The following is a 25,119-nucleotide window of genomic DNA, read 5'->3' as shown; positions in this document are numbered from 1 at the left end:
TCGATATTATGAAATTCAATGACGGCCAAGGTACTTCTCAGAAATGGAGTCACACAAATAATTTAATTGTCGTTCAGACAATGTATAAATATATGGTTTCATACAGGCAATTTATCAGTTCACTGAAAATGGTTGTCTTTAACTTAGACAATATCCATAGGAAAGGCTATACGTACAGAGCCGTACGGCAAACCTATTGTCTACCCGTACGGGGCCGTGCGGCTAGCCTCTTGTCTAGCCGTACGACTAGCCACTGTAAAATGTATAGTTATTTCATTTTCATTTTACAAATGTCTCTAAAAATATATTTAAATTTTCTCTATCATGGAAGTGTCATTTATTCATACAACACATGACAAATTATAACAACAATATATGTTAAAATTATCTGACCCTTGTCAGACGTTTTATTATGAAACTAATAAATGATATGCATGATTGTCAGATTGTGAAATGCTCAATTCAAGTATTATATAAGAGATAAATGGTGACGGACCCATGACAAACAAATAATTGGAGATAGTAGTAACAATCCATCATAAGTTGCAGTACGAACTAAATGATTATCATGAAAATAAAAACTGATTTAACAAGCAAATTCGTTGAATTGATATCCCCCGCCATTATACTTCTGGATACAAGTTATGGCTCTGGACACACAAAAAAAGCATTTTTTTCAAATACAAAGGGTCATAACTCCGCTATTAATCAAGGATGTACAATGCCATTTGGCGTGCATCATCCTCTTATCCATATATATATACTCGTACCAAGTTTCAATGAAATCTGCTAAAGCACTTCCAAGATATGGTTCCGGACACAAAAGTGCCGGACGGACAGACGGACAATGCCAAATTAATATCCCTCCGCTGTTGGCGGGGGATCACAAAAATTAAGCAAAATTAATTACATACACAACAAGATGCGTTTGTGAAACCCAATGTCCCCGTATATAACGTTTGACCTTGAAGGATGACCTTGACCCTTCACCACTCAAAATGTGCAGCTCCATGAGATACACATGCATGTCAAATATAAAATTGCTAGCTTCAATATTGCAGAAGTAACATAACATGAGCAATTTTGACCCATATATTTGACCTTGAAGGATGACCTTGACCTTTCACCACTCAAAATGTGCAGCTCTATGAGATACATATGCATGCCAAATATCAAGTTGCTATCTTCAATAGTGCAAACGTATTCATAAAATAAGCGATTTGGGCCACATATATTTAACCTCTGACCTTGAAGGATGACTTTGACCTTTCAACACTCAAAATTTGCAGCTCCATGAGATACACATGCATGCCAAATTTCAAGTTGCTATCTTCAATATTGCAAAAGTATTAATAAAATAAGCGATTTGGGCCACATATATTTGACCTCTGACCTTGAAGGATGACCTTGACCTTTCACCACTCAAAATGTGCAGCTCAATGAGATACACATGCTTGGCAAATATCAAGTTGCTATCTTCAATATTGCAAAAGAATTCATAAAATGAGCGATTTTGGCCACATATATTTGACCTCTGACCTTGAAGGATGACCTTGACCTTTCACCAATGATAATGTGCAGCTTCAGGAGATGCATTTGCATGCCAAATATCAAGTTGCTACTTTCAATATTGCAAAATGTTAAAGTTGGCATAAACAGACCAACCAACCAATCAACAGACCGACAGAGCAAAAACAACATGTCCCCCACTACTATAGTGGGGGACATAAAAATAGACTGATCCTACAAGCAAACCCCATATTTACACAGAACAATGTCTGAAGGTTCAGTCTATTTTTATGTCCCTCACTATAGTAGTGGGGGACATATTGTTTTTGTCCTGTCTGTTGGTTGGTTGGTTGATCTGTTTACGCCAACTTTAACATTTGCAATAACTTTTGCAATATTGAAGATAGCAACTTGATATTTGGCATGCATATGTATCTCATAGAGCTGCACATTTTAATTTTCTGAAAGGTCAAGGTCAGAGGTCAAATATATGTGGCCAAAATCGCTCATTTTATGAATACTTTTGCAATATTGAAGATAGCAACTTCATATTTGGCAAGCATGTGTATCTCATTTTGACCCATATATTTGACCTTGAAGGATGACCTTGACCTTTCACCACTCAAAATGTGCAGCTCTATGAGATACATATGCATGCCAAATATCAAGTTGCTATCTTCAATAGTGCAAACGTATTCATAAAATAAGCGATTTGGGCCACATATATTTAACCTCTGACCTTGAAGGATGACTTTGACCTTTCAACACTCAAAATTTGCAGCTCCATGAGATACACATGCATGCCAAATTTCAAGTTGCTATCTTCAATATTGCAAAAGTATTAATAAAATAAGCGATTTGGGCCACATATATTTGACCTCTGACCTTGAAGGATGACCTTGACCTTTCACCACTCAAAATGTGCAGCTCAATGAGATACACATGCTTGGCAAATATCAAGTTGCTATCTTCAATATTGCAAAAGAATTCATAAAATGAGCGATTTTGGCCACATATATTTGACCTCTGACCTTGAAGGATGACCTTGACCTTTCACCAATGATAATGTGCAGCTTCAGGAGATGCATTTGCATGCCAAATATCAAGTTGCTACTTTCAATATTGCAAAATGTTAAAGTTGGCATAAACAGACCAACCAACCAATCAACAGACCGACAGAGCAAAAACAACATGTCCCCCACTACTATAGTGGGGGACATAAAAATAGACTGATCCTACAAGCAAACCCCATATTTACACAGAACAATGTCTGAATTGACATAAATTTGGACAAAAAACATGCATTTTCCTGGATTTGAAGCACAGACCTTTTGATTGCAAACAACAGTCTTACTTACTAAGACATTTCTGAAAATTACACGTTGCCAGCAAAGTACATTTTTAAATCAGATATGCAATGTCATGTCCTTACCAAATTGTACTAGAGCTGTTTTCACTTCGAGTTTGCAAACAGCCTTAAAATATAAACTAAACACTAGAAAAGAATCTTTAAAAAGGGCTGTTTGTAAAACAAGCATGCCCCCCATATGGGCTGTCCGTTGTAGTGGCAGCCATTGTGTGAATACGTTTTTTGTCACTGTGACCTTGACCTTTGACCTAGTGACCTGAAAATCAATAGGGGTCATCTGTGAGTCACGATCAATGTACCTATGAAGTGTCATGATCCTAGGCAAAAGCGTTCTTGAGTTATCATCCGAAAATCATTTTATTATTTCGGGTCACCGTGACCTTGACCTTGTGACCTCAAAATCAATAAGGGTCATCTGTGAGTCATGATCAATCTACCTGTGAAGTTTCATGATCCTAGGCATATGCGTTCTTGAGTTATCATCTGAAAACCATTTTACTATTTCGGGTCACCGTGACCTTGACCTTTGACCTCAAAATCAATAGGGGTCATCTGCGAGTCATGATCAATCTACCCATGAAGTTTCATGATCCTAGGCGTATGCGTTCTTGAGTTATCATTCAAAAACCATTTTACTATTTTGGGTCACCGTGACCTTGACCTTTGACCTAGTGACCTCAAAATCAATTGGGGTCATCTGCGAGTCATGATCAATGTACCTATGGAGTTTCATGATCCTAGGCCCAAGCGTTCTTGAGTTATCGTCTGACAACCACCTGGTGGACGGACCGACAAACTGACATACCGACAGACCGACCGACATGAGCAAAGCAATATACCCCCTCTTCTTCGAAGGGGGGCATAATGAGATAAAAGTGCACTTACAAAATCAAAGTCTTTCATTTTGAAAACCAATAGACAGAATTATAACATATAAAAAGTATACAATCTTCAGTACACTGATCAACAAATTAAAACATTTTAAATCATACAATTTGCATAAAATTCAAAGCTTGATATCTCAAAACTTATCCACAATATTGAAAGATATTAAGAATCTTACAATCTGCATCATAACTAAAGCTCAATATCTTATAAAACTGATTGACTAAACTGCAACATTTTACAAATTATTTAATCTACAAAAAATGAAAAACTTCATATTTCAAAATTCAACCGACAGCATTGACACATATTTAGAATCATACAAAGTTAAAGCTTCAAATGTCAACTTGAAATGAGTCCAAAGTACACGGACTTTAGTGAAACACTGGTAAGGGACTAAAAAGGCAGTTAACAACAAGAGCTGTGTTCGTAAAACACAATCCCCCTTACTGCGCCGCTTTGAAGCCATATATTCGACCTATGACATTGAATTATGACCTTGACCTTTCACCACTCAAAATGTGCAGCTCCATGAGATACACATGCTTGCCAAATATGAAGTTGCTATCTTCAATATTGCAAAAGTATTCATAAAATGAGCGATTTTGGCCACATATATTTGACCTCTGACCTTGACCTTTCAGAAAATTAAAATGTGCAGCTCTATGAGATACATATGCATGCCAAATATCAAGTTGCTATCTTCAATATTGCAAAAGTTATTGCAAATGTTAAAGTTGGCGTAAACAGATCAACCAACCAACCAACAGACAGGACAAAAACAATATGTCCCCCACTACTATAGTGAGGGACATAAAAATAGACTGAACCTTCAAGCAAACCCCAAATTTACATAGAACAATGTCTGAATCGCCATAAATTTGGACAAAAAACATGCATTACCCTGTATTTGAAGCACAGACCTTTTGATTGCAAACAACAGTCTTACTAAGACATTTCAGAAAATTACACGTTGCCAGCAAAGTACATTTTAAAATCAGATATGCAATGTCATGTCCTTACCAAATTGTAATAGAACTGTTTTCACTTCGAGTTTGCAAACAGCCTTAAAATATAAACTAAACACTAGAAAAGAATCTTTCAGGAGATAAAAGTGCACTTACAAAATCAAAGTCTTTCATTTTGAAAACCAATAGACAGAATTAAAACATAAAAATTATGCAATCTTCATTACACTGATCAACACCATTAAAACATTTTAAAATCATACAATTTGCATAAAACTCAAAGCTTGATATCTCAAAAACTTATCCACAATATTGAAAGATATTAAGAATCTTACAATCTGCATCATATTTAAAGCTCAATATCTTATAAAACTGATTGACGAAACTGCAACATTTTACAAATTATTTAATCTACAAAAAATGTAAAACTTCATATTTCAAAATTCAACTGACAGCATTGACACATATTTAGAATCATACAAAGTTAAAGCTTCAAATGTCAACGTGAAAAACACATCCAAGATATCATTTAAACTAATATACTGACAAAGTTTCAAGAAGATTCATAAGTCCATATAAGGAAAAATGCCCCGCCCACTGGTGGCCATGTTTTTCTTAGCAACTGGAACCAATTTCAAACTTGTCCAAATATCATTGGGACAAATCTTCTGACAAAGTGTCATGATGATCGTACAATAAATATGGCTTCTAGAGTTTTAACAGGGTTTTACTTTAGCCATATAAGGAAAAATGCCACGCCCCCTTAGTGGCCATGTTTTTCCACCAACTAGAACCATTTTTGAACTCATCCAAGATATCATTAGGACAAATCATCTGACCAAGTTTCATAATAATCGGAAAATAAATGTGGCCTACAGAGTGTTTACAATGTTTTAGTAAAGCATGATACATAACCATATTAGGAAAAATGCCCCGCCCCCTGGTGGCCATGTTTTTTAAGCAAACGAAACTATTTTTGAACTAATCCAAGATATCATTAGGACAAATCTTCTGACCAAGTTTCATGAAGATAAGAAAATAAATGTGGCCTATAGAGTGTTAACAAAGTTTTACTATAGCCATATAAGGTAAAATGCCCCACCCCCTGGCGGACATGTTTTTCAACCAACCAGCATCATTTTTTAACTTGTCTACAATATTTTTTGGGATGAATATTCTGACCAAGTTTCATGAAGATCGGAAAATAAATGTGGCCTCAAGAGTGTTAACAAGATTTTACTATAGCCATATATAGCCATATAAGGAAAAATGCCCCGCCCTTTGGCAGCCATGTTTTTCAAGCAAACGTAACCATTTTCAGCTCGTCTAAGATATCATTGAGACCAAACTTCTGACCAAATTTCATGAAGAATGGACAATAAATGTGGCCTCTAGAGTGTTAGCAATGTTTAACTAAAGACATAAGGAAAACTCCCCCGCCCCTTGGCGGCCATGTTTTTTCACTGATCTGGACCATTTTCAAACTCGTCCAAAATATAAATAAAACCAATGTTTTGACCAAGTTTCATGATGATTAGGCAAACATTTTGACTTCTAAAGTGTTCACAAGGTTTCTCTATAGCCATATAAGGAAAACTGCCCCGCCCCTGGCGGCCATGTTTTTCAACGGACCGGAACCAATTTTTAACTAAACCAAAATATCATTTAGACAAACATTTTGACAAAGTTACATGAAGATTGGACTTCTACAGTGTTCACAAGTTTTTTTGTTGTTTTTTTGACCTAGTGACCTAATTTTTGACCCAGCATGACCCAGTTTCGAACTCAGTCGAGGTATCAATGTGACAAATGTTCTGCAAAATTTCATGAAGATCAGACAATAAATGTGGCATCTAGAGTGTTCACAAGGCAAAATGTTGACGACATACAACGCACAACGGACAAAAGGCAATCACAAAAGCTCACCATGAGCATGTTGCACTCAGGTGAGCTCAAAAGTTATGGCCAATTTTACAGTTTTCAGACGGACGGACAGAAGCAATATATTTAACCTTGAAGGATTACCTTGACCTTCACTTTTCACCACTCAATATGTGCAGCTTCACAAGATGCACATGCATGCCAACTGGAGCTTTGTCACAGACGTGACATATACCCCCACATAACGCATTGACACAGACTATTTTGTATGCTGTCTTCACAAAACAAGATAATACAATTTATGGCGATTTTTTAAGAATCATTATGCCATTATCATTTATAGCCATTTTGACCTTTGAACTCTTGAATTGTTTCACATGACAAGCCTTCCAATGACTTTGAACAAAATTGATGTACAGAGTCATTTTAAAATCTTACAATGAATGACATATTTATGGCCCAGACAAGATAATTTATTGCCATTTTTGACCTTTGAACTAAAACTACAACTTTGAGTTTGAAGATATCGACGTAATTCTTTCGCGCGACACACTGTCAAATGATGGTGAACAAAAGAGCCAACGATTTTAAAATCGCACAATAAACAACATAGTTATTGCCCAGACAAGCTCAATTATGGCCATTTTTTACCTTTAAACTCAAATTGTGCCCTTGTTCTTGGAAATATCGACGTAATTCTTTCGCCCAACACACTGTTCAATGATGGTGAACAAATGTGCCAAATGATTTTAAAATCTCACAATAAAAAACAAAGCTATGGCCAGGACAAGCATTTGACCTTTGAACTCCCAAGTGTGACCTTGACCTTTGAGATATTGACGTAATTTCTTTTAACGCGACACACCGTTCCATGATGGTGAACAAATGTACCGAGTCATTTAAAAATGTAACGATAAATAACATAGCTATGGTCCGTACAAACTTACAGTTTAAAACATACTAAGTGACCCCATGACCTAGTTTTTGACCTGGCATGACCCATATTCAAACTTGACCTAGACATTATCTACATACAACTACTGACCAAGTTTGGTGAAGATCGGATGAAATATCGGGACAGACCGACAAACGTGACTCCTATATAGCCCCCATTACCAATTGTAATAGGGGTATAAATATCAAGTTGCTATGTTCAATATTGAAAAAGTTATGGCCATATAAGTTTTCGGCCAGATGGACAGACTGACTGACTGACGGACAGTTCAACTGCTATATGCCACCCTACCAGGGGCATAAACATATTCCACAGTTCAACAATTCTTTTTCCATTTTTGTTTTTCCATAATAATGTTATGGACCCTTGCCCTTATCTGGGCCACTGTTCTTCCGGTAAGTATTTTTAGGGACCCCATTATTTTTGAGCCAGATGGCATTTTTTTTTCTCTTAATTCATCTCTAAAAAAGTTCATGAAACATATGTTCTCTTCGCTGGCCCACTTTCGTTTCATTCCTTTTCTTGTCCCTGTCCCTAAAACAAGAATAGATATAAAAAATAAAATAGCAATGAGTATCATGTCAGTGTTTTTTTCAGTTTTGGGGAAAAGGGGTCGGGTCCCCTGAGAGGGGGATAATTCACGTGTAAAAGGGGAAATTTCAATGCTAAGCAAGTAACATACAAAATCAAGTTGTAACACCATAATTCACCATACACAGAGAGAAAAACATTATTCCAACTTTTTTTGTCATCAACATGTTATGTTTATGTTCAAAGATCAACATTTTTTGGCTTTTCTGTGAATTATTTAAACGAGGTATTGATTAAAATTGAACTACACTTCCAAGAGGGGAAATTTTCAAATATTTTTGGGAAAAATATACACTCTAAGCAGCAAACTCATTTGTTCAGTGACTGTAAGCCCTTTATTTTGTTGACTTTTCTACTGAATTGATCCTTGCACACAAAGTATCAACATAAGTCAGTGTTCTGCCGTGGATGCGCCCTTGTGTTATTGTCGCAAAAAACAAATATTTGTCCCCACCCGTTTTCTGTATATGGGTCCGCGGGCGCACATGAATTAGAAATAAAAACTAATCGATTCAATTTGTAAGTCGGTAAAGTAATCGAGTGAATGTGTAACCAGAACAAACTATTTCATTGGACATGACGTCATTTCGCAGCCAATGGTTAATTTATTTAATATTAACACTCTATTTCATTGGTAAGTTGAGATTATAACAACCAATCAGATATCAAGGAAATTTCCGAACCTATCAAAATGGCTTAAAGTGACAGGCCAAAGAAAACAAAATCCATTTTTTTTTTTCCTCCGGCAAGTAAAATTAGAAAATATGACAATAATATTAACAACCCAACAGAGTCTTCCCAAGTCCCAACATCGTTTAGCAATTACGAAAAAAGTCTGCCCCTAAACGTACATTCCAAGAAAATTGGCTTCAAAAATGTCCTTGGTCACTGTTTGACAACAACAAAATGACATGCAGATTGTGCATAAAGCAAAAAAGAAAACGCCTTTACTATCGGTATTTCTAATTATCGAACAAGTAATTTGACATGCGGAGTCCAATGACCATAAATTTTTTCAAAGTTTTGTAAATATGTTGACAACTGTTTGACAGTGTTAAAAAGTTTTTTGAATGTTCCAGTTTTAATAACAATGTTACAACCTGACTGTAAGAAGTTTAAGCACGTTTAAAAGTTCAAGTTAAAGGTTATTAGTTTCCACACATTTAATTCTGCTACAAAAATATTTCTGTGTCCCCATATTTTTTCTTTTTGTCCCCACTTTTGTAATCCTAAAGGGTTCCCAACAGTAAAATTTCACGGCAGAACACTGCAAGTGATACAATTATTGAATATTGTAGAGCAAGGTTTTCCTGATAAAAATGCACAAAACCTGAACATGTTAGGAGGTAAAATGAACTAACTGAAACTGTTTTAACACCAGTTTAAAACAATTTTTCACACATATAAGAACTGACAGTTCGCAGAACTATCATTTCTTGGAAGAACAAGTACTAAACATTAACTTTCATAGCAAACTGCCTACTTTGTACTTTACAAGGACTTTTACAAGCACATTGTTGTAACCCTGTAGATCACAGAGGAGGTCGTCTAGAGCATCACACTTGACTTGGACTACTCATTTACTTTAATACAGTCATGACATAAGACTCTGTCACATAATGATAGAAAATGCAGAGAAACCCGTCTTCAAATTTAGTTCATACCTTGAGGATTTGGCTGCCTCATTTCATCATGGGTCAGACTGGCTGGCCCTTCACTGGCAGCAGTTGACATGGACTCTGAAAGAACCAAAGTGAAACCTGTAGATTGCATATGATCAGCACAGTCAACACTGGCATGTTGTATCATGAGAGGCTCTGACTCCTGTACAGATTCTAGACTGTGGGTGTCTTCAACAGTTGCCTCAATGACTGTAAACATATAATGTCAACAGTGGGGTCTTGTATGTCTATTATCCATTGGTGGATCTTGCTGAAATCTATAGAAAACATGCATGCCCCCCATATGGGCTGTCCGTTGTAGTGGCAGCCATTGTGTGAATACGTTTTTTGTCACTGTGACCTTGACCTTTGACCTAGTGACCTGAAAATCAATAGGGGTCATCTGCAAGTCACGATCAATGTACCTATGAAGTGTCATGATCCTAGGCAAAAGCGTTCTTGAGTTATCATTCGAAAATCATTTGACTATTTCGGGTCACTGTGACCTTGACCTTTGACCATGTGACCTCAAAATCTATAGGGTTCATCTGCGAGTCATGATCAATCTACCCATGAAGTTTCATGATCCTAGGCGTATGCGTTCTTGAGTTATAATCCGGAAACCATTTTACAATTTCGATCACCGTGACCTTGACCTAGTGACCTCAAAATCAATAGGGGTCATCTGCAAGTCATGATCAATGTACCTATGATGTTTCATGATCCTAGGCCCAAGCGTTCTTGAGTTATCGTATGACAACCACCTGGTGGACGGACGGACCGATCGACATGAGCAAAGCAATATACCCCCTCTTCTTCGAAGGGTGGCATAAATATATATTGGCTTGGACAACAGAAAATTGTACTAGAATATATAGTCTACAGTTGGGTCATGTCTTTATCATCAATAGGTGGGCCTTTATTATGAACGTCTCGATGAGGTACTGATGTAGAAGAAAATCAATACATACATTAGAGACCCGAACAAATTCATGAGCCACATTCTGGGTCGTAACGTAACAAGGGCCGTAACGGTAAAGATTTTAATTACATTTGTACTTAGCAGAGTTCCGAAGTACAGTCTATTACAAGATAAATCTGAGCCGATTTTAAAAAACGTATAGCAAATTTTGTAATTTAATGACGACCTGCTCCATGAAGTTTACTTTCAGTTTAGAGCCGCCGTGATCAGTAACATTTTTGTGTTTTGCATCCGATTTGAATGTTCTCCAAAAAATATAATAATAAATTCACATGTCTACTCAATAGCTATGTATTTTAAGAACACATTTCGCGAGAATTTCTCACGAAAAATGACATGTACAATGTTTAAATCAAAGTTTTAAGCTGTGATTAAAAGTTTCAAAAACACCCAATGCGCCCTTTTTAAGAGAATCTCCGTGCAAAATGCCCTTTTTTCAAGTCATGCGCCATGCCCCTCTGCCTTTCTAGATGAAACACTACAAGCTAACTCCAATATAACCCCCTAAACTTCGTTTGTGGGGGTATAATAAAATCATTCTCAAAAGTTAAATAATATCTTTTGTAGTTGTAGATTATTCGGGTATTAATCCTCTCATTTCACAAATAAACTGTTCATAACAGATGAGATGGCAAGCATAAATGCCTTAATGAACACAACATATTTTGCATGTTGTCTTCACAAAAAACAGCCCAAACCATGCTCAATGTTAAAAACGCACTAAGTGACCCCGTGACCTAGTTTTTGATCCGGCATGACCCATATTCACACTTCACCTAGGTATCCTCTAGATACAACATCTGACCGAAGATCGGATGAATACAACTTGAATTAGAGAGCGGACACTTAATACAGACGGACCGACCGACAGACCAACAGACAAGTTTGGTGAAGATTAGATGAAAACAACTTGAATTAGAGGGTGGACACTTAATACGAACCGACCGACAAGTTCACTCCTATATACATCCCTAAACTTTGTTTGTGGGGGTATAATTGCATTTATACCTTGAGGATTTGGCTCCTTTCTATCATGGCTCAGACTGGCTGGCTCTTCACTTGGCTCCCTCCTATCATGGGTCACACTGCCTGGCTCTTCACTGTCAGCAGTTGACATGGACTCTGAAAGAACCAAAGTGAAACCTGTAGATTGCATTTGATCAGCACAGTTAACACTGGCCTGTTGTATCATAAGAGGCTCTGACTCCTGTATAGTTGCCTCAATGCCTGTAAGCATATAATGTCAACAGTGGGGTCTTGTATGTCTATTATCCATTGGTGGGTCTTGCTGAAATCTATAGAAACAAGGGCTGTTTGTAAAACATGCATGCCCCACATATGGGCTGTCCGTTGTACTGGCAGCCATTGTGTGAATACGACTTTTGTCACTGTGACCTTGACCTTTGACCTAGTGACCTGAAAATCAATAGGGGTCATCTGCAAGTCACGATCAATGTACCTATGAAGTGTCATGATCCTAGGCAAACGCGTTCTTGAGTTATCATTCGAAAATCATTTGACTATTTCGGGTCACTGTGACCTTGACCTTTGACCATGTGACCTCAAAATCTATAGGGTTCATCTGCGAGTCATGATCAATCTACCCATGAAGTTTCATGATCCTAGGCGTATGCGTTCTTGAGTTATAATCCAGGAAACCATTTTACAATTTCGATCACCGTGACCTTGACCTAGTGACCTCAAAATCAATAGGGGTCATCTACAAGTCATGATCAATGTACCTATGATGTTTCATGATCCTAGGCCCAAGCGTTCTTGAGTTATCGTATGACAACCACCTGGTGGACGGACGGACCGATCGACATGAGCAAAGCAATATACCCCCTCTTCTTCGAAGGGTGGCATAAATATATATTGGCTTGGACAACAGAAAATTGTACTAGAATATATAGTCTACAGTTGGGTCATGTCTTTATCATCAATAGGTGGGCCTTTATTATATGATAATAGAAATACCATGGGTCAGACTGGCTGGCTCTTCACTTGGCTCCCTCCTATCATGGGTCAGACTGGCTGGCTCTTCACTTGGCTCCCTCCTATCATGGGTCAGACTGCCTGGCTCTTCACTGTCAGCAGTTGACATGGACTCTGAAAGAACCAAAGTGAAACCTGTAGATTGCATTTGATCAGCACAGTTAACACTGGCCTGTTGTATCATGAGAGGCTCTGACTCCTGTATAGTTGCCTCAATGCCTGTAAGCATATAATGTCAACAGTGGGGTCTTGTATGTCTATTATCCATTGGTGGGTCTTGCTGAAATCTATAGAAACAAGGGCTGTTTGTAAAACATGCATGCCCCACATATGGGCTGTCCGTTGTACTGGCAGCCATTGTGTGAATACGACTTTTGTCACTGTGACCTTGACCTTTGACCTAGTGACCTGAAAATCAATAGGGGTCATCTGCAAGTCACGATCAATGTACCTATGAAGTGTCATGATCCTAGGCAAAAGCGTTCTTGAGTTATCATTCGAAAATCATTTGACTATTTCGGGTCACTGTGACCTTGACCTTTTCTTGAGTTATAATCCGGAAACCATTTTACAATTTCGATCACCGTGACCTTGACCTAGTGACCTCAAAATCAATAGGGGTCATCTGCAAGTCATGATCAATGTACCTATGATGTTTCATGATCCTAGGCCCAAGCGTTCTTGAGTTATCGTATGACAACCACCTGGTGGACGGACGGACCGATCGACATGAGCAAAGCAATATACCCCCTCTTCTTCGAAGGGTGGCATAAATATATATTGGCTTGGACAACAGAAAATTGTACTAGAATATATAGTCTACAGTTGGGTCATGTCTTTATCATCAATAGGTGGGCCTTTATTATATGATAATAGAAATACCATGGGTCAGACTGGCTGGCTCTTCACTTGGCTCCCTTCTATCATGGGTCAGACTGGCTGGCTCTTCACTTGGCTCCCTCCTATCATGGGTCAGACTGCCTGGCTCTTCACTGTCAGCAGTTGACATGGACTCTGAAAGAACCAAAGTGAAACCTGTAGATTGCATTTGATCAGCACAGTTAACACTGGCCTGTTGTATCATGAGAGGCTCTGACTCCTGTATAGTTGCCTCAATGCCTGTAAGCATATAATGTCAACAGTGGGGTCTTGTATGTCTATTATCCATTGGTGGGTCTTGCTGAAATCTATAGAAACAAGGGCTGTTTGTAAAACATGCATGCCCCACATATGGGCTGTCCGTTGTACTGGCAGCCATTGTGTGAATACGACTTTTGTCACTGTGACCTCGACCTTTGACCTAGTGACCTGAAAATCAATAGGGGTCATCTGCAAGTCACGATCAATGTACCTATGAAGTGTCATGATCCTAGGCAAAAGCGTTCTTGAGTTATCATTCGAAAATCATTTGACTATTTCGGGTCACTGTGACCTTGACCTTGTGACCTCAAAATCAATAGGGGTCATCTGCGAGTCATGATCAATCTACCTATGAAGTTTCATGATCCTAGGCATATGCTTTCTTGAGTTATCATCCGAAAACCATTTTACTATTTCGGGTCACCGTGACCTTGACCTTTGACCTAGTGACCTCAAAATCAATAGGGGTCATCTGCGAGTAATGATCAATCTACCCATGAAGTTTCATGATCCTAGCCGTATGCGTTCTTGAGTTATCATCCGGAAACCATTTTACTATTTTGGGTCACCGTGACCTTGACCTTTGACCTCAAAATCTATAGGGGTCATCTGCGAGTCATGATCAATCTACCCATGAAGTTTCATGATCCTAGGCGTATGCGTTCTTGAGTTATCATCCAGAAACCATTTTACTATTTCGGGTCACTGTGACCTTGACCTTTGACCTAGTGACCTCAAAATCAATAGGGGTCATCTGCAAGTCATGATCAATGTACCTATGAAGTTTCATGATCCTAGCCCAAAGCGTTCTTGAGTTATCATCGGAAACCACCTGGTGGACGAACCGACCGACAGACCGACCGACATGTGCAAAGCAAAATACCCCCTCTTCTTCGAAGGGTGGCATAAATATATATTGGCTTGGACAACAGAAAATTGTACTAGAATATATAGTCTACAGTTGGGTCATGTCTTTATCATCAATAGGTGGGCCTTTATTATATGATAATAGAAATACCAAAGGAAATGTTTTGTTTTCCAAAAGCACTTCTAAACGTGTTTTTTTATGCTTTTCGGTATAAGGTATGAGATGTACACAAAATAACAACACACATATCCCCCACTAAAATATGTTATAAGACCTGCTTACAATTTAAATCAGAAAATCTTCATACTTGCAAGTAAGTTATTTATCCTTTAAATCATTAAAATAACTCAGAAACAGAAATGTCTAATTGAGCATATAAACTATTTCATAAGGTGTCCAAATCTAAAGGTATTCCTATACTCCCTTTTTTTTTTAATGGGCTACCATAACAATGACTCTGTTATGGACCACTTTCATAATACAAATGAACAGTGGCCAATGATCTATCATGGGTATAAATAACTATTTTACCTTCTTGATGGCCATCTTCGTCTTCAATTGGAAGAGGTAAATCTGTAAAAAATGATTTTTTATTTTAGAAATAACTATTTAGAAAAAAATAACCAGAAGTCACTCTTGATACGACAGTAAATATTTTCAATACTTCAAGGTTGTTAAAAAGTATTTTGTTGCATTAGCATTTCTTTAAGAGGATAAACAATTTTCAAGGCACATAAAATAGGTTTGCCTATTTTTACCACGTAAATTTTAGACTTATTGAATTAACGTGGCCAAAACAAGGGCCCCGCCTTTCAAACAATGTTTTACATCGTTTGTCTGTTCTCAAGCGCTCTGTTTTGTTCTGAAGAATGATCATTCAGTCGAATTTACTGACAGCCATAGGAGAGAAAGTAACAAAAATTCTCCATCCCAATTCAGTAAAATGAATTATATTAATAAAATTCTTATAATCAAACCTTCTACTACTATGTCCTTCATCTGCCTTCCCTTCCACTCATTGACTTTACCATTTTCAACAGCATACAACATCAGGGCAACCTATAAAATTTCAAGAAGACCATAATATTCCAGTGTCAACAATACTTCCATCATAACAACAGTAGCAATCCATAGTTCCCTGACCTCACTTTTTATTTCAATATCAATATAATTGAACACAAACGTTGCCATATGCTATTTTGTTGACAGCTTGTGAAAGTCTGCACAGTACCATATTTGTAAATTACACAGCCCTACAAATAATATAATCTCAATTATCTGCCACAACACTTAAAGAAACTAGAGCTTTGTCACAGACGTGACCTATACCCCCACGTGCCCCATCCACACAAGAGAATCTAATTAATGGCTATTTTTAAGAATTATTATGCCATTATCATTTATGGCCATTTTGACCTTTGAACTTAAAGCATGACCTTGACCTTGGAGATATCGACATAATTCTTTCCTGCCACACACCATCCATAACGGTGAACACATGATTTTAAAATCTCACAATGAACAACATAGTTATGGCCTTCTTTTACCTTTGAACAAAGTGTGACCTTGACCTTCGAGATATTGACGTAACTCTTTCACGTGACACACAAGTCATATGACAGTGAACAAATGTGCCAATGATTTTTAAATCTCACAATGAACTACATAGTTATGGCCCAGAAAAGCTCATTTATGGCCATTTTTGACATTTGAACTCAAAGTGTGACCTTGACCTTGGAGATATCGACGTAATTCTTTCGCACAACACACCTTCCAATGATGGTGAAATGTTCCAACTGATTTTAAAATCTCAAAAGAACAACACAGTTATTGCCCGGACAAGATGAAATTCTTTGCGCGACACACCCTCCAATGATGGTTAACAAATGTTCCAAATGATTTTAAAATCTCACAATGAATGACAAAAGTTATGGCCCGGACAAGCATTTTACCCTTGAACTCCAAAAGTGACCTTGATCTAAGTTCTTGGAGATATCGACGCAATTCTTTCGCGCGACACACGGTCCCATGATGGTGAACAAATCAAAACCAAGTCAATTAAAAATCTAACAATAAATGAAATAGTTATGGTCCAGACAAACTTTGTGTTTAAAAGCACTAAGTGACCTTGTGACCTAGTTTTTTTACCAGGCATGACCCATATTCAAACTTGACCTAGACATCATCTAGATACAACTTGTGACCAAGTTTGGTGAAGATCGGATGAAATTTCGGGACAGACCGACAAAGTGACTTTTATATAGCCCCCATTACACATAGGTAAGTGGGTATAATTACGCTTTATATTAATGCTAGCTTGTGTGATGTACTGCCTTTAGATATTGCATTTTTTGATACCATTTCGGTAAAAGAACTTAATTAATGAAAAGCTGGTCAGTGACCAAAATTCCCATTGAATAAATGAAGAAAAGCCACAATAATATAAAATAGTCAACAATGGCAACAAATTAGCAGACAACACTAAACAGTATGACAATGAGGGCTAAATAGACAAAACAACAATAACATGAACTGGAGAGTTTCCACCTTGGCATGGACATTGGTTGTAGCACAAAACACACTCACAACAAGAGATGTGTTTGTAAGAAACACAATGCCCCTACTGTGCCGCTTTTTTTTATTTGACCTTTGACCTTGAAGGATGACATTGACCTTTCACCACTCAAAATGTGCAGGTCCATGAGATACGCATGTAATCCAAATATCAAGTTGCTGTTTTCAATATTTCAAAAGTTATGATCAAACGTTTAAGTTTTGGTAAAAGTTTTGGACACACACACACACCTTGACACGCACACACATACAAAGAAAGACAAGCCAAAAACAATATACCCCCGTTCATTCGATCCAGGGGGCATAAAAAGCCATTAATGCAAAGCATACTAGTCAAAGTCAACATCAGATATGGTCTTACTGTGGCTGCCTGTTAAATTATTCTTTCTTTTAGCCCTCTTAGTTACAATATAGCATTTAGTTTTTCAAATATCTGTGTATGGAAAATTTAAAGATTTTTATTAATGAAATATATACCTTTGAGAGTTCCATGGTACTGGAAGACAACTGATAATATTCCTTGTGGGTCTTCACATCATGTCCCAGATGCTTTGCAAGCAATTTTAGTTCACCATGAGTCATGTCAAGAATCTATAAAGCATGTTAATTCTTGATTATATTCACAAATATGCAGTCATCATTCCAGTTTGCTGCCAATTTAACAAATTTGTTTTGCATCTTCTACAGAAAAGATGTACACAAGAAAGCTTTTATCTGTATAGTTGTAGTCATTATGGTGCTCCAAATTCTTGTAATCACACCATGCATTTACAGAGTCAAAAATTTTGTAATGTTTAATTCTGAAAAAGCCAACACGTGGTTTGGTATTTACATGATCCGCCATTTTGAAAATAGCTACTTCCTGTATATATGCCAAAATTTATGTTAAATATAACAATTGGGTCTAACAATTTAAAATCAATTATTGGGTTCTCACAGATAACCATTTTCTGTCATACAAAAGCTGCCAAAATCAAAGGTCTCCATAAAAGTTTTTATTATAATTTATTCACAAATTGATGGCAAGCAAATTCAACATAATTACTTATTTCTGTATAAAAGCCGAAGTATACATGTATGTATGTATGCCATTAAACTGGAAGAGAATGTAGTATAATTGCTGAAAGTCTAAATAAATATTGTGCCATAATAAAGAAACCTTCAGGTCACAATATCTCATCTGTACAGGGATATGAAACAAAGACCATAATTCTTAAATGGCTTAAGCAATCCCATATTTGCACAACTAGACTTTAGAAGTAATTGTGAACGATTGTACCAGTTTGTAAAATAAAAAATAAGTACTGAATAATAAATAGAAAGTTCAATATTGAACCTTGAATGTTTCAAGAAATGATTTTTTATTTGACAAGGATAACACATTTGCATACATTTAATATGGCCATATTCGAACCAAAGCAAATACATACATATAAAACAACACAACAATTTCTTGATTTAACAGCAAAGTTTAATATAAAATAACAAATCTATGTATCAAAGACTAAAGTAAACAAAAGGACTGCAATGGTCGCTCAAGGTATATTGACAGCAAGTAAGAAATGCTGAACCAATGATTGGCAAATCGCCATGACAAAGTAACCTTGGAACTTTTGAAGAATGTCTTATATGGTACCAGACAATATTTCTTACAATACTTCTTATATGAGACTCAACAGTATTTCTTATATGGGACCCAACAATATTACTTATATGAGACCCGAAAATTAGTGTAAACATGTTTATTTCTTATATGGGACCCTACGATGTTTATTACTTGTAAGAGGCCCAACAGATAACAGAAATACCATGGGTCAGACTGGCTGGCTCTTCACTTGGCTCCCTCCTATCATGGGTCAGACTGGCTGGCTCTTCACTTGGCTCCCTCCTATCATGGGTCAGACTGCCTGGCTCTTCACTGTCAGCAGTTGACATGGACTCTGAAAGAACCAAAGTGAAACCTGTAGATTGCATATGATCAGCACAGTCAACACTGGCATGTTGTATCATGAGAGGCTCTGACTCCTGTATAGATTCTAGACTGTGGGTGTCTTCAACAGTTGCCTCAATGACTGTAAACATATAATGTCAACAGTGGGGTCTTGTATGTCTATTATCCATTGGTGGGTCTTGCTGAAATCTATAGAAAATATATATTGGCTTGGATAACAGAAGGTTTTGCTATTATGTTTACGTGACATGGTTCAGAAAAAAAGGCCATATGAATGTGACAAAAATAAATTGAGTTTTTAAAATGTTCTTAAAGTTCGTTCTTTTCCTATTCAGATAATGTACACGTTTTATATGATCAAATGAAAACTTGTTCAAACCTATAATTTTGAAGAGATGCTGTGTGAACTCTAAAAATGTTTTTATATCAATGCAACTATTTTGACGATATAATTTTGCAAGAAGTTTTGTCCGTTGTTTACTACTATACATGTAATATGGCCAATTTGTATTGTTACACGTTCTAAATTAAATGAATTAGCATAGTGATTAAATTTGTGTGATGTTTGTCTAAAATAATTTTTAAACGTCGGAAAATAATGCATATCTTCACAACGTCATTTCTCCGTTATTTGACGTTCACACAAAAGGGGCCTTTTTCAGAAACGCGCCACATATATATAAGTATATAGTCAACAGTTGGGCCTTGATATTATTATCCATTGGTGGGTCTTACTGAAATCTACAGAAAAGTATATTGGACATTACAACTGAAGTTTTGCTGTTATGTATATCATAAGTTATAGTTTTTTGTTTACAGTGTATATTGGTTCCTCTACCCAAACAGTGCACGTATGACCAAGAAAAATTTGACGAGGAGTAATATGTGCACTGGAGGGGTAGAGGAACCCATATACACTGTGACAAAAACTTATAAACAATTTTATAATACTTCAAATTCTTTAAAACAGCCAAAAAATCCTTCATTTAACGGACAAAAATCCCTTTTTGCCATTCAAGATGTTAAAGACAATATCCACATGCCGCAACCCTTAATATGATGAGTAATAGAAGGGTGTCGTTTTTACGTACATATTATACGTGTATAAAAATGTATAACAACGGCAAATGCATTTCTGCAAAATATTTGAATGTCTGTGAACATGCCATAATTAGCTTTATGTTGTATTGTGTCATTGTATTCGTTGTGGATTCAGGGCTTTTTTTCCTTCTTTGCGATTGGCCATGGACGGACATTTCACAATTTTGACACGGCCAATTCACAATCCTTTCATGTCCGTGAATATTTACAAAAACGGCCGTTTTAAATCGTGAAAAACGGACTGTTCGTGCTCAAAACTGTAAAAAGAAGAAGAAGAAGATGTTTAAAGAAAAAGTTAACGCACGCATGGACACACGACGGACACAGGACCATGACATAAGCCCCGCTGGCCAGATGGAGCTAAAAATAAATATATATTTTTTTTTAGGTGGAATTTTTTTGACCAGAAAGGGGAAACAAACAGCCTAGTTCGGCGTCTGTTATAGAAGGTAAAAAACCCGTTTCTAAAATGGGACCCAGCAATACTTCTTATAGGACCCAACAATATTTCTTATATGGTACCTGACAATATTTCTTACAATGCTTATTATACATGGGACCCAACAATGTTTCGTATATGGGACCCAACAATACTTCTAATATAGGACCCAACAATATTTCTTATAATACTTCTTATATGGGACTCAACAGTATTTCTTATATGGGACCCAACAATATTACTTATATGAGACCCGAAAATTAGTGTAAACATGTTTATTTCTTATATGGGACCCTACGATGTTTATTACTTGTAAGAGGCCCAACAATTCTTATTACATGTATTTAGGCAGAAATATTGCAATAATAAAGCTTCAAACAAGGATACATCGTAAACAACCTAATAAATAAATATTCTGCCCATTGGGAATTGGCAAAAATGACTTCGCAAACTGGAAATCTGAAATTGGAAATTCTGCAATCTGGTACAAAGATGGCGAAGATCACAGCTTAATTGCTTTATTCGTCCATTTAACAGATTTTAATGGCATAGAGGTTAAACGACTTTCGACAGCTCATTGGTGTTAATCTGTTGTGTAATGTCAATAAAGGTGTGAAAAACTCGCAAGTCATGTTTATAACATGTATTCCCTATCAGAGCAGTATGTGTAAGAAAAATAAATGAAATAATCCAGGCAATTTGTTTCATGCTTATGCAGTGCAACTGTTAACAGATATTCACTTTCATTTTAACCCATTATCAGAAAGTACCACTCAAAATGTGCAGCTCCATGAAAAACACATACATGCCAAATATGAAGTAGCTTTCTTCAATATAGCAAAAGTGATTGCAAAATGTTAAAGTTGGCAGAAACAGACCAACAGGGGAAAATCCATATGTCCCCCACTATAGTGAATGGGAACATAAAAAATAAAATGGGCTGGGTGGTGGTGGGGGGGGGGGGGAGGGGGGTATAGTGTAAGGGTGTGGTGGTCATTTATAAGGTGGGGGGAGTCTATTGTGGTATGTCAGTTAAGAGTTGTTTTGTCAAATTATCAGTCAAATCTAATCATAAATAAAGAAGTTATGGCAATTTTAGCAAAATTAAATAATTTGACCTTGAGAGTCAAGGTCATTCAAAGGTCAAGGTAAAATTCAACTTGCCAGGTACAGTACCCTCATGATAGCATGAAAGTATTTGAAGTTTAGAATCAATAACCTTGATACTTTAGAAGTAAAATGGATCTAAACACAAAATTCACATAACCAAATCTTCAATTTTCTAAGTATAAAGGGCCCATAATTCCGTCAGAATGCCAGTCAGAGTTGCATGACTTTGCCTGCACAGTCCCCTTATGATAGTTAATAAGTGTTGCAAGTATGAAAGCAATAGCTTTGATACTTACGGAATAAAGTGGACCTAAACACAAAACTTAACCAAATTTTCAATTTTCTAAGTATAAAAAGGGCACATAATTCTGTCAAAATGCACGCCAGAGTTATCTAACTTTGCCTGCCCAGTCCCCTCTTGATAGTTAGTAAGTGTACCAAGTTTGAATGCAAAAGCATTGATACTTAATGAGTAAAGTGGACCTAAATCAGGGGGTTTTCAGCACTGTCTGCGCCTCCGGAAAACGGAGGCACTCCCAAAGCAAACGGACCCGATCCCAAACCAAAATATTAAAAAAAAGTCCCAACTTCCAAAAAAAAATTATTTTTTTTCTTTAAAGAATGAAGTGTCTTATAACTTGTGTGACTAACCAGTGTTTGTTTTGGTAAAAAATATCTGCTATAAGGTTTTGACTGTTCAGTTCTTATCTCAGAGTGTAACTGTAACTAATAAACAAAAATGCAGTACTTGAATAAACGTTGAACACGCCCAATATTGCATCTGTTTATATAAAGAAGACAAAATAACAAATAAAAACAAATTTATTTGTTAAACTACTGAATTATTTAAGCATGATATATTCACTATTTTTTCCCAAATGAGCTGTTTAATCGAAGCAAAATTTCCCAAAATGGCCAATTGTGTCGATAAAAAATTCCCAATTTGGTCAGACTCCTTTTCCCAAAATAGACAGAAAAACCCCTGTAAATGCAAAACTTAATCGGACGCCTACGCCAAGGTGATGACAATAGCTCATAATTTTTTTTCAAAAAATAGATGAGCTAAAAATGAAAAGATGCAAACTAACATGAAAATTAAATCTTAACAAGCAGGCTGTAATGATACCTTTGAATTTGATTTTGCCATTCACTGGATAATTCAAGTATCATATACATGTTTGCCCTAGGTGGCAGACCATTTAAAGCGGGTATATACGATCTTGTCAAATATTTATTAATTAATATAAAATGTGCAAAAAACTTATTATACATATATTTCAAAATAAACTAAAATACAAGTAAAGAAGAACATTTGTCGGAAAATGCGAAATAAGCAGAATATTTAAAATTGAAATCGAAAAAGCCTGTACAGCCGAATTCGCCAGCATGTATATCATGCATGTAAGATGTGAATCTAAATTTAGTTTAACGGTTCATTTTAAATTCCTGCAGCGATATTGATTCATACGACACACGAACACTTACTTAAAAGACGAATGCATCGGTTATTGTAGGAAAATATGTACGAATTATCTTCGTCACAATCAGCTTGGTGCGCAAGTTTGCATTTGCTGCATTTTATGAAATTCGTCTTAAATGTATCATTTTTCTTGCATATTGCGTGTTATTATAGCATATTTGTTTCAATATATTACAATTTAACGCATTTAAAAATCGAATATACCCGCTTAAAGTTATGTTGCTTTTTTCCTAAGAGATGTACATGAATATGTGTGCCAACTATCATTTGCATACTTTTGACAGTATTGAAATTATCATAACTATTTATCAGCCTTGAAAAAAACTGACAACCATGATGCGAAGTTGGCCATAAAAACTTATTTTCTTTGAACGTTCTGCTAAATTGTATTTCACAAGATTGGCTTACTCAATAATTAGACAATTTAAACAAGAATATTTACCTACTTACTTCCCAATATTACCATTCAAAGTATCATTACATCCATTAAAAACTGTGAACTAAACATACCATTGGCTTTCTTTTCCTACAAATTATTGCAAAAGTAACTTAATATTGATTTTATAAAAGGTACCAGATAACACAAGACTAAACAAAAGGTCCAACAAGATGTGTTTGTGAAACACAATGTCCCCCTATATGACGTTTGACCTTGAAGGATGACCTTGACCCTTCACCACTCAAAATGTGCAGCTTCATGAGATACACATGCATGCCAAATATGAAGTTGCTATCTTCAATATAGCAAAAGTTATTGCAAAATGTTAAAGTTGGCGCAAACCAACCAGCAGACCAACCAACCAACCAACAGACCAACAGACAGGGCAAAAACAATATGTCCCCCACTACTATAGTGGGGGACATAAAAAAGCCCAATATTGCTCAACAGCTATAATAAAGATTGCTGAACTCTTATTGATTTGTGGGGTTGATTAACTTGGAACATAAGATGAATCTGATAGCTCATTAATTTTTGTAAAAGATGTGATCTCCAAGGAAGGAGCAAATTTTAACCAAAGGGGCATTATTTAAACAATCCTGATAGTGGACCAATTAGAGACGCTAGATACCAAATACAAATGTATAAATGCTCTTTCCTTTTTGTTACAGGGAAAAAATAAGAATGTGGCGTCTCATCAGGATCCAAACTGTTTGCTATTCTAATAATATTCTATGAAAAAAACTCGAAGAAAATGCTAATTTTTGAAATTCAGCAGATGAATTAGAGCAGGAGACACATTTCCCAGCATGCAAAGGGTTAACAGCTGTTTTTGAGGATACAATTATGTTAGCGAAAAGCCATAAGCTGTTTGATGACAAAAGTTATGTTAGTAGTTTGACATCCATTCATGTGTGCTTCTTCATGATAATGGCATCATCTATTTATTAAATATGATGTATATGATATAACTAACCTTCCATGGTAGATCAGACACACTATAGTCATAAAGAAGCTCCTCTCCTGTCTGAATGTCTCTTTGAGCAAATAAGCATAGGTATGGTTTTTGTGTGTTCATTTTCAGCACAAAATAATTGTAGATGTCACTATCTATTAATGTAGGAAAGTCCATTAAGTCACTACTCAAAAATACGTAATAGCCAATATGGCGGCGCCCTTATTATCGATTCTGGGATTGTCTATATTGCGGAGGATACTGGC

General features: G+C 36.5%; 1 protein-coding gene and 1 long non-coding RNA gene across 8 annotated transcripts; both read right to left on the bottom strand.

Annotated features, from left to right (window-relative positions):
- Nucleotides 1–378: 378 nt before the first annotated feature.
- LOC127852983 (uncharacterized) lies at nt 379–6,706 on the bottom strand. Its single transcript, XR_008036382.1, has 2 exons — nt 2,122–6,706; nt 379–1,412 (listed from the first exon to the last, which is right to left on the bottom strand). It is a non-coding gene; the product is annotated as an uncharacterized LOC127852983 (long non-coding RNA).
- Nucleotides 6,707–6,722: 16 nt separating this feature from the next.
- Nucleotides 6,723–24,991, bottom strand: LOC127852975 (cell surface glycoprotein 1-like). Of its 7 annotated transcripts, XM_052387086.1 has the most exons (8): nt 19,187–19,328; nt 17,856–17,969; nt 15,782–15,863; nt 15,336–15,377; nt 13,679–13,810; nt 12,779–12,910; nt 11,810–11,923; nt 6,727–8,101 (listed from the first exon to the last, which is right to left on the bottom strand). In XM_052387086.1, exons 1-8 carry the CDS (start codon nt 19,187–19,189, stop codon nt 7,884–7,886), a joined length of 837 nt encoding a protein of 278 aa, XP_052243046.1. In that variant the 5' UTR covers nt 19,190–19,328; the 3' UTR covers nt 6,727–7,883. The 7 variants fall into 7 exon arrangements, with proteins under 7 accessions (XP_052243042.1, XP_052243047.1, XP_052243045.1 ...); XM_052387082.1 differs by lacking the exons at nt 15,336–15,377; nt 15,782–15,863; nt 17,856–17,969 and adding exons at nt 23,970–23,985; nt 24,875–24,991 and having other exon boundaries at nt 6,723–8,101; nt 19,187–19,318; XM_052387085.1 differs by lacking the exons at nt 11,810–11,923; nt 15,336–15,377; nt 15,782–15,863; nt 17,856–17,969 and adding exons at nt 9,823–9,897; nt 23,970–23,985; nt 24,875–24,991 and having other exon boundaries at nt 6,724–8,101; nt 19,187–19,318.
- Nucleotides 24,992–25,119: the final 128 nt, after the last annotated feature.

This window comes from Dreissena polymorpha, chromosome 12 (genome assembly GCF_020536995.1).
Source record: "Dreissena polymorpha isolate Duluth1 chromosome 12, UMN_Dpol_1.0, whole genome shotgun sequence".
NCBI lineage: Eukaryota > Metazoa > Mollusca > Bivalvia > Myida > Dreissenidae > Dreissena > Dreissena polymorpha.
This window is presented reverse-complemented; position numbering and strand designations above follow the sequence as displayed.

Coding starts and splice junctions, on each gene's coding strand:
- LOC127852975 (XM_052387083.1), bottom strand. CDS start 19,460: ATGTTTACAGTCATTGAGGCAACTGTTGAAGACACCCACAGTCTAGAA. Junction 12,911..13,678: donor GCCAGCCAGTCTGACCCATG/GTATTTCTATTA, acceptor TGGTTCTTTCAG/AGTCCATGTCAACTGCTGAC. Junction 11,924..12,778: donor GCCAGCCAGTCTGACCCATG/GTATTTCTATTA, acceptor TGGTTCTTTCAG/AGTCCATGTCAACTGCTGAC.